This window comes from Epinephelus fuscoguttatus, linkage group LG1 (genome assembly GCF_011397635.1).
Source record: "Epinephelus fuscoguttatus linkage group LG1, E.fuscoguttatus.final_Chr_v1".
Classification (NCBI taxonomy): domain Eukaryota; kingdom Metazoa; phylum Chordata; class Actinopteri; order Perciformes; family Serranidae; genus Epinephelus; species Epinephelus fuscoguttatus.
This window is the reverse complement of record NC_064752.1, coordinates 6,403,689-6,414,628: the sequence shown is the minus strand read 5'-3', so window position 1 is coordinate 6,414,628 and position 10,940 is coordinate 6,403,689. Positions and strand designations below refer to the sequence as shown.

The window sequence follows — 10,940 nt, the reverse complement described above, 5'->3', positions numbered from 1 at the left end:
GACCGGGTCGGCCTGCACTACCAGGTGAATGTTCAAATTTAGAACAACACTGAACAGCATTAAACCAAATGAGGACAAAACACCTTCAACATTATTGACCCCATTCACACCTGGCTGTTTCTTGGCAGTTGCACTGAGATTGTATCCTGAGGAGGTTTAACCATGTTGCATTTCATCACGTGCATCTATGCTCTATGATCTAAAACAATAAATTACATGCATGAAACCCAATTTAGTTTGGCTGTGACACCAGATTTCTGTGTCTGCCATTGTTCCCACTTTGGGTTGCATCTTCAGTGGCCACGCATGCACCAGAAAGAATTCTGGTTGACACACAACAAATACTTTTCACACTTTTTCCCCATCTGGCAGAACAGAAGTACCTCCTGAGGTGTTTCAGGCAATCAGATTTAAAACTGATCATGATGATGCGCCTTGGGTGAATTTAATCTCTATTTTGGATGCAATTGATTTGCTACGGATTCAAGAAACAACCAGGTAAAACAGGGTCTTAGATCACTTTTTCTAAAAGCTTTTTCTAAGCGCCTTCCGTGACAAACTAACCAGTGAAATCAGCCGATGTGGGGATTACTTGTAATGAAAATTTACAGGCTCTTGGGGCATACATGATCTTTGGGAACTCAGAACCTGCCTGTTTTTATTTCAAACTATATTAAAGGGAAACTCCAGTATTTTTCAACCTGGATCCTATTTTCCATTGTACTTGTGTCAAAGTGAATCATGGGAGCAAAATATTGTCCAGTATTGAGAGACAGCGCTGCACTTTCACTCAATACTACACCAATTTCAAAAACCGTTGTTCCTGCAAATAACTTAGACACAAAAAACATGGGAAATAGGGTCCAGGTTCCCCTTTAACCCACCCAAGATACCTGCAGCACTGCAAGTAAATGTAATTGACCGCAGTCCTAAGGAACTGGTAGGATAAAAACCCAGCATGACTCTGGATCCCTAAGATCAAGTAGAGATCTCGAACCTTCCACAGGATGAAAAGGACTTTCATTCATACCTCCACTCACACACACATAGTACCAAATTAACTGAACATTGAAGGGCCCAATGTGTGACAGAAAAATAACAAAAACAAAGTCAGTGTTCGAAACCAAGATACGACTTGGTTGGATACAACAAATAAGTTATATAGCTATAAAGCTATATATGTAATTCTTTTTAAAAAGCCCAATCCAATCACCAACAATCTGCTGTCCCCATGCTCCTGCAAAATTGGAGGCTGGTGTCTCAAACAGTCTGAGGGCCGTCTCGCTTTCTCTCCGGACTCGTGGATGGACAGATAACACTCAGGAGCCATCCGGCCCCTTAATGAGGACGCAGAAAGACAACAAGCAGTCCTGGGAATGAGAATGTAGGCTGTGAAGGCGCGTAGCTGAAGCGAAGCTGAGCCCGCAGTGTATCGTGGTCCCAATAGGATGTGATCAATGTCAGCAACCGAGCCCTCCTTTGAAGTATCCTCATTAAGTAGGTTTTTGTTTTCTCATCAAAGAGATCTCAGCGTTTTCCTGTGAGTCTGAGGGGCACTCGGTTGCAACAACAAAAGAAATGTGCTTCCCGTGAGTCTCAGGAAACAGTCTGATACAATATCAAAAGAATTACAGTACATTTCCAATGAGTGCCAAAATGACCTACAAGTTAGTGAAGTCATTTCCCAATCAGTGGAGTGGTTCAGTCCCAAGTGTGGTTGGACCTGTCAAAGTGCCCTTGAGCAAGATACTTAACACCTACCTGCTCCAGGAGCAGTGCGGCCTGGCTGACCCGGGCGCAGGACTACAGGGTGTATAAAAATGTGTCTTAGGATTTGGTTGAGACAGAAATGGAGTCGCAACAACAAAACTTTAGATTTGTCTTGAGTCTTAGGATCGCTCACAACAGGGCCCGATGGTGCTCTCCAGGGACATCTGGGAGGAGTGGCGGATGAGCGGCGCCATCGTTGGGTCCACCATGGAGGAGGTAGGGAAGAGCTTGTACCAGCCAATCACCATTGTGCTGAGGTCCAGCTCCTCCAATAGGATTCGAGCTACGCCCATGAAGCATTTGCGGTCCATCCGTCCGTAGTTGCCCCAAACGATCACCTACGGAGGAGGATGACGAGATATAAATCAGGAAGAAAAATTCATACTGAATTTCCAAAGCATTTTTGCATCATTTCAGATAATAAAAAACGCTTTCTTTCAGCTTTAATCCAAAACCATCAAGAAAACAGAGGTGTCAGAATTCATAGCTCTTACACAAAGTTTACAGCGCTGGTTCCCAACCTGGGGGTCCAGACCCACACTCAGCTTCACAATGGTTAAGATTAGGGAACGATCATGGTTTTGGTGAAAGCTGGGGTAGGCAGTTTTATTTGAGCGTATTGGGCAAAAATCCCATAAAAATCTTTGAGCATATTGTAATTCAAGTGGACTGAGAGAAAACTAGACTAGACTGATGGGAGACTTTGGCCAATCACAGGTCAGTTCAGAGACATGATGTTCCTATTGGCTGTTGTACAAACTGAGATGTGCACGTCCCTTCAGATGGTAAAAGTCTGATTCAGTGACGGAGAATCCTGCAGAGAAAGTTGCTATTCCTGCATTTACAACAACACCTACACTACAAAGCAACTCCAGAAAAGGAAGATGAATTTCTTAAAAAGAGATGGGGAGAAAATGTTGCTCATCATTTAGCCTTCTGCTAACCAGAGCCAAAGGCGCACAGCTGGGGCTTCAAGTTCACGTTTATGTAGTAACGTTAGCTAGAGCCATGAATCACAGTGTGTGCTCCACCTCAGTCCCCACTGCTACAGACCTGAGCTCCAGTGGAGGCCGTCCACTTTAGTGGGGAGTGAGATGGAGGGACAACACTGGGTTGTTGTATAAAGCGCATACGTATGCTCATGGTCGTCTGGTGGGAGGGGCTAAGGACAGAAAGGGAAGAGCTGGAGGAATCTTCAATATTAAAAATTTCAATGCATCTATAATCTCTAACCAGTTGTTTTGAGCTTTCTAATCATAACCGAGAAAAGACTAATCAAGCTGCAGGTGGATATTATAGAACAAGTCTACAGCCCTGGCAGTGACTCTGTGAGGCTAAACGCTCACATCAGCGTGCCAACATGCTTTTAATGACATGCTAGCATGTTGATGTTTAGCATGTAAAATGTTTACTGTGTTCACTGTGTTTGTTTAGGACAGTGATACTCAACTTGCGACCTATGGTCCACATCTGGTGCGCAACAGGGTGTCGGGTAGCCTGCCGAACAGGTTCTGACTGACGGTCACTTTATCTTGAATAGATATCAATCAGCAGAGTTCTGTCTTCAGGTGTATCTTCTAAGTGTTTCCAGCCCACTGAAGATAATTCAATTTATTTCAAGGGATTTAGAGCCTAAACATGTCTCCAGAGGCCCTTGAATTGTGCACATAAAGCACCCTGCGGGGGTAACGAAGCACCAGGAAGATTAATTGACAAAGTGATAAGGTTAAGAGGGCGGGGTTAATTAGCATTAATCCAGATGGTCTGGAAATCTGTTCTGAGGCAAAACTGGATCTTGACAGTTTCTGTGTTACAGCAGCACGGAGCACGCTGAGGTTTCAATTAAAGGAAATGAAGAGGGATGGCGTGTGTGAGGGGGAGACGATGGTGGTCTGTGCTTGGACATCTGCGTGTGTTTGTATGTTAGGTGTCCTCTGTCTCTTGACATCCTGATAACATCAGGGCTCATCTCAAACGACCCCACATCTTGTCAAGCGGCGGACAAAATAATCAATACCCGTCTGTGCGTGTCCACTCGTGTGGCGGTCTTGTGTGTCAGAGCATACCAGCATACCAATTTGTTTTGTGTGTGCGTTTGAGAGAGAGATTTCCACGGAGACTCTGTGGCCAAATCTGCTTCAATCTATTCCCTCCATCTTTACAGAAGGAGAATCTATATCTCTTTCTGTCTGCCAGCGATCGGCTCTCCAAACAAGGTCCTGACCTCAAACACCACAACTACACGAGAGACACAGTGGGAGAAGGAGAGAAACTGGCTGAGTGTTTAGTATGGGAGATGAAAAATACAGTGTCCTAGATCCTCCTCTGGTCTACTTTCTAGAAAGTGAAACACACACAGAAACACACACACACACACACACACACACAAATACACACACGGTGCAGGTGCTGATGGAAAGACAAAAAGGGATTTAACAAAACAAAACCCAGCATGTTGCACTGAAGTGAGGATAAGTGGATACAGACGATGGATGGATGAACTTGAATTGAAGGGAAAAGTAAGAGCTCAGAAAGTGGGGCAGCGAAATTCATTTTGACATTTCTGCAAAATACACAACATGGTCAAAAGTAGTTTAGTGTACTTTTCAGTGTGAAGCTGCTTTATGTTGTTTGGCACCTTCGGTCTACCAAACACCAGAAGACTGTGAGAAGACTTTTAAAAAACTAAAGTCGACACCCTCTCACATCTAAAGACAATGAGTTTTTATTCAACACTAAAAGACTGGGGATCTTGCAGGGTCACTATTTGCACGACTACGACTAGATTGCTTTTGAGATTATTTCTCATCAAATATTACGCCAAACTTCCTTTAAGAAATGCGACATGTTAACAATTCCTCACGTGTCTTTAAAAACAGACAACCCTAGAAATACAAGATGGAAAGTGTCATACGCTGACAGTATTTGTGTCAATAGCCTCTATTGGTTAGCTGCACTATTTTAGTGGGCAGGGACTGTGGGAATGAGAGGCGAACCTGTGAGAAAATTGAAAAATCTCACTAAAGTAAGAGCTGGTTGGTGGATCAGATACATGTCCAATTAAACACTATGACTCTAGTTCACTCCACAACTCCACCAGTTTCTCCTCCTTTTCCATAGAACAAGAAAACCAAGACCGGTTCACATTTTTGTGCTTCTCCGGAGACCCTTCCATGTTTACTCTCTAACTGGTTAGCTGCTTCCTGTTTGGTGCTGGAGAGAGCGCAGCTATTGGTTGTTGACAATGTTCACATCGCTGAACTTCAGTATTTGTATTTGTTTTACCCGAGTCAAGACTAAAAACTAACAATTACATTAGATACGTTTGATTTTATTGGAACGTCAAGATGAGAAAAAGACTGACTTAAACAAGCTTTTTTTTCCACAAAGACCGCCTCATATCGTTAGGATAAATGTCAGAGAACATATAGAAAACGACATGTAAACGTGTTGTCTTACCTTACTGGTGTGCTGCCATGTTTGTTTACCATTTAGCTCTGCTTTCCAAAGCGCAGCTGAAATATCGTGAGAACAAGCAGCAACAGCTGGAAGGCAGAACCGGACAGTAGCCTGAAAGGTTCATTCATTTATTTTATGAAAGATTTATAGAATAATGGCTGACTTTTTGCCAGACTTCGACTTTGTGGAGGAGGAATTTGATTTTGCAGAGTTAGATGGCTGCCCTTATTTATTTGAGCCAGAATACATGTATATGTTATGTTCTATATGTTCTCTGACATTTATCCTAACAATATGAGGCAGTCTTTGTGGAAAAAAAAGCTTGTTTAGTGGACTAACTTTGCACTTGAAGGTTGCCCGTTCACTTACGTTTTAACAGGTCTGACGCTACTATGCGCCCCGGCTGTATCTAGGCTAACGGCTAACATGCTAACTATTATTTTCATGTCACTAGTCACTTGAAACAAATTTAGGACGATAGGAGACAGGTTGAAATAAACCGAAATTTCCCTTTAAGACAGTTGGGACTAAGGTTTATGACCACCTTACAACATAAGAGCACACACCAACCTATGTAAAACTCTCATATTTTTTATTCTGACATTGGAAATTGCTTGTGACAGTGAAATATCTTAAAAGTTGTTTGGTTTAAGGCTGGCAATGGAGGTGAAGGAAAGTTGGTCAATGACAGAAATTCAGGCGTCTTAGTTCACCAAAGTTGAACTGCAGCCGAAATGCTTGAATAAATGTTGGCATTGTAAGTTTCTGAAAATCAAGGATATATGTAAATTATTATGCAGAGGATATGTTGAAACGTTAAGTTTCAACAACGCTGAGAATAATGTGTTATTAGGTTTAGGCACAACAGCCACTTGGTTATGGTCACACAGGTCATATTTTGGCCTAAAATACCAGATTTTAGTGGCACAATCTCGACTGGAAAAGCAGCAATGTCTCAGTAAAACACAACCGCTTTCCAGGGCACTGTCTCTGGTAGAGACACAGCAACCGGTTACTGTGTTTCTACCAGAGACACAGCAACAGGTTGCTATATAACACCCACATCTGGTGTCTAATAAGCCACTGAAAACAGTGAGGGGTTGCTAAAAAACAACCTGTTTTGTTGTTTGTTGGTCTTGAACAGTGGTCTGTAGCTCAGCAGTTGTCTCACCTTGGTGTCACGCCATCCACAATCCCCTCCACCCCTTGCTGACAGAGTCAGCTCATATACTACATCATTTTAGAAGCACTGATACATGAAAGGAACAAATGTTACTTTTCTGTGGTTTGCAGGAATGTACAATGCCTAAATGTTCTTCTGGCGATTGGGCTGTGAGCTATACTAGGGCTGTACCCGAATTATGTTGGCCGAATCAGATGGGTTGTCTCAAAACAAATATTCCACGATTCAGGGTTTTATTTTCACATAGTTTTTTAAGTTTGAACAGGGCTCAACAAGACGTTCAGTGTGACAACAGCATTCCGGAAATATAGTAAACAAGCCAACTATGTTAACGGAAATGTGCAACGTTTTACAACATAAATATCAAACAAAAGCCACAGACGGTGTCGTGTTTAGTTGCTGTGAGCTGTAAATTGACCACTTGTGAGCAGAAGAGAGAAGATAATGTCATCTCAGAGTCTTACGGTGGAAAGCTTCTCCCCCTTTGTGCCGCTGCATCCTGTCCGCAGCTGTCAGTACCAAAGAGTTTGGTGAAGTACTCACTCTGCAGCAAAATGCAGGAACCAAAACATCCCCAGAAACACCCTGCACAGCACAATGACTCAATCAACTGAGGTGTCTCTGAATGATGATTCCAATCTCCGACTTTCAGTGGGCAACCCTAAACTATACACAAAACACTGCACAGATTTATCTCACCTCGGGGAGCAATTCTATTCAATTTAATTGTTTTGATTTCAGTCTGTTTTCTGCTCTTTTAAATGCTGGTGTGACGGAGCCCTGAAGTGTAGAATCAGATAGTGAGAGTACTTTAAATGCTCTGCTTGTCTCTATCTGAGACACTCACAACTCTGAGACCAGAAATTCGTCCTGCTTAGAAGAGACAGAAAAATAAAGAATGAGGGGAACGGGAAAGATTTAAAAAAAAAATAAATAAATACAATAAACCCTGATTCTGCAACTTTTTTCAGTTAAATTCCAAAAGTAATCAGCTGTTATTATTTTTTCTGCTGTTGGACGACACTGATTGTTTACACTCTAATCTTCATTATGTTCTTAACTATGCAGCGATGGTCATTACCTATATGAATAAAGCCGACAGTAGATGTTTAAACAGCAGTCTGATAGAGATCTTCATAAGATCTAAGCCGACATTTAGTTTGCACTAACTCCAGACAACACAAACCAAACACACACTGGAAAACAAAAGAAAACAAAAGATTACATGCCCGTCGTCAGAGAGGATGAGATAGGACAGAGATTGAGATGAACGGGGGACGGTGCCAGCGAGTGCAGAGCGGAGGAGCGGAGGAAGACGGACAGCCGATAATTAGAAAGGAGGCGTTTAGCTGCTCATTATAAAGTGACAGCAGCAGAGCAGCCTCAGGGAGCATCACTGAGCACACTGGGGTTCAAACCTGCAACCTTTAAAAACTCACTGACCTGACCTCTGCTTACCACACACACACACACACACAGCCTCTGTGATATTGGAAAGGGCCTTCATCTTTGATTTAAATGCTCTCCTTGCTCATTACTTTTGTCGTCTTCACACCAGACAAACGCACCTCATTCCCTGGATGTTACAAACTAGCGTCACCCGGACTAATGAAGGCGCAATAAATGACGTTGATCAATAAATCAGCATTAAGTCCCAGACACACCATAACGACATCAAAGAACCAGTGGTGACGCAATTGTTGTTTCATAAGTCTGCAACTATTATTTAACAGTGGTGCAGTGGTTAGTTCATTTTCACAATAAAGTGATTAATCATTTGGCTCCTAAACTTAAAAAAAAGAAAGGAAAAAAAAGTGATTAATGCTCGTCACAATTTCCCAGGGTCTAAAGTAACGTCTTCAAATTGCTCCTTTAGTCCAACTAAGAGTCTAAAAGCCAAAGACTCTTTATGTACCAACATAAACAACAAAGAAAAAGCAAATTATCACGTTTAGAGTTTGAAATCAGCAAATGTTTGACGTATTTGCTTGAAAAATGACTCAACCTTTTATAATATTTGTATATAGTGTGATTAAATGTTGTAATTTTTTTGTCTACAGCTGTTATCTTAAGTGCAATTTGCGGAGGAGAAATAGTGACTGAACATTAACTGTATGAAGATCAAAGTTGAGCCTGCAGCCTAAATCTTTCACATCCACAGTAAATCTATACTCTTTAAAAAAGATGTTTGACATTTAAATAAAGGTGTATGAAATCACGTGATGTGTATGAAGATGTTTCTCTCACACGACATGCTTTGCAAAGACTGAATCGAGTCGGCTGAGGGAAGATTCTGAATGAGTTTTCGGCGTGCTCTCAGGCAGCGCTCTGCTTTGCTAAATCAGGAAGTGACAAATTGAAAAGCGCTGCTGATTTCAGCGATTTTCATTATCCAGTGTGAATGAGTTTGATGAAACTCGGAGGACAGCGGCACAGACAGCAGATAATTAAGAGGGAGGCGTTTAGTGGCTAATTACACGGCGACAGGAGCAGCGGAGCAGCCTGAGGCAGAGCTGCAGGCCTCTGCACTGAAAACACAGCACAGCTTCCACCTGATGATCGGCGAGGGCGGCAGACCTGACATACATGATACAGCTGATAACATAGATGTGTGCATGTTGGTGTTATGATTCATTTAACCATCACAGAAAGAAAGAAAGATAACAACATATAAGGAAAGAAAATAAATAACGAGACAATGGAATAACATGAAGAATGGAGGAAAAAGAGAAAGTAGAAAATGATGGAGGGAGACAAGAAGCCCAATATGTTACATTTACACATTTCATCTGTATCATATAAATGCTCCTAAAGTGATGTAGTGTGGGATTTATGGATATGGGAAGTATATGGGTTGTAAAGGAAGGTGGATGGTGTATCAAGGCGAGTCCACTGATGTTTGTGGCTCCTCTTGCATGGCAGCTTTTGAGCTACCAAATGCTGGCGTTTTAAGCCAGAACATGATGTTTTCCTAACCATCACCAAGTCATTTCTTTGCCTAGACCTAACCAGACTGTCAACACAGCGATGCTGAAATGTAAATTCTCAACATACATTTTTTCTGGCAACTGGGTTTAAGGTTTGAAGGCAGGTAAAGACAGACAAAAATTAAGACGATATTGAGTAAAAAAGGAGGAAAGTTTCATAAAATGACGTTGTACATGAGCTGACTTTGTCACCTGCAGTGGGGATGGGAGACGGTGTGACACCGAGGCAAGACGCCTGCCAAGCTGCAGACCCCTTCAGGTTGCTGTTTGAGACCAATAAACAACAAAACTGATTGTTTTTTGGCGACCTGTTGCTGTGTTTCCAACGGAGATGGTGCCATGAAGAGCGGGTGTTTTTTTACCAAGACATCGCTGTGTTTCCTGCCGTGATCGTGCCACCAAAACTGGGTATTTTAAACCAAGACAACATATTTTCTCACCCTTAACCAATTGGTTTTGTGCCTAAAACTAACCACCAACACATTCTCACTCCGACCTCGTCGCATATCGTTTGGTCATGGACTTTCCACATCGACATATGACGTGCAAGGTACCCTGGGTGTGTTGGCTGTTGATGTTCAGGGACGCTGTGTGTTTTGCCTGAAACAAGAAATGTACAGTTTGCACACAGTCTCTTTTAAAATAAATGCACCACGTCGGTAGCCTGGAAATCCAGACCCAAATCTAGAAAGATTTAGGGTCTGGCCATGAGTAATGAAAATGGGGCGGCACCAAGCATGCATTTGAAAATATCACTACACACAATGGGATAACACTACGACCAATCAGAACAATACACAGGGTGACGTATCCAGAGTGCTACCAGCGGAGCTAACTGGTAGATTACACTCTTGCTGTATCCGGTCGGCAAAACAGCAAAAACGTTCTTCTTGCAAAGGAAAGACTTGAGCGCCGTCTTCTGTTCCTCTTTTAGAGAAAAAGCCAAGTCTAACTCGTTCATTGTAGCGGCCAAAGCCGTTTCAAACAACTGGTGTTCATCCGTAGCCATCTTGCAATGTTTGCTGACTGATTCCGGACTTCGACGTCGCAGCGCTGTCGTCATCTGTTTAGCTCGCCTCTGGCCCGCCTATATCAGATACACCGATGTGATTGGTGCAGCTCGGTTTCATGGGCATAGGTAATGAGCATCATTACTGATTGTCAGAGTGGCTCGCTGAGCAAATTCAAATTGTGCTCTCGCGAGAACTCTGGATTTCCAGGGTACCACGTTGGTACAACACCGCGAATCAACGTTTTTTTACCTTCAACAACAAATGCACATGGTTACGTTTGGCCACCACACACACATGTGGTTGGGTTTAGGAAAAAAGAACAGGTCTCTTGAGTAAAAGTCTGTGGTTGTTGGTTCCATCCACCACCCCCTTCCACCCACTCTACTTACATTGTTGTCCTGTCGCGTTTTCCCCTGACACTGCCGGGCACTGTTAAACAATATCGGCAATTGGCCAGTATCATGCGGATGTGAAAAGATGGCTTGTTTTGTCGATGTCTGACACTGGCAGTCACTGACCAAACATCAA

General features: G+C 42.6%; 1 protein-coding gene across 1 annotated transcript in view; it reads right to left on the bottom strand.

The window, feature by feature from the left end:
- Window positions 1-545: 545 nt before the first annotated feature.
- rims4 (regulating synaptic membrane exocytosis 4) overlaps window positions 546-10,940 on the bottom strand; it is an 83,439-nt gene continuing 73,044 nt past the window's right edge. The window contains exon 7 of the mRNA XM_049599746.1: window positions 546-2,108. Coding sequence (XP_049455703.1) covers window positions 1,890-2,108 — 219 coding nt within the window. The 3' untranslated portion in view covers window positions 546-1,889. The remainder of the gene's footprint in view (window positions 2,109-10,940) is intronic.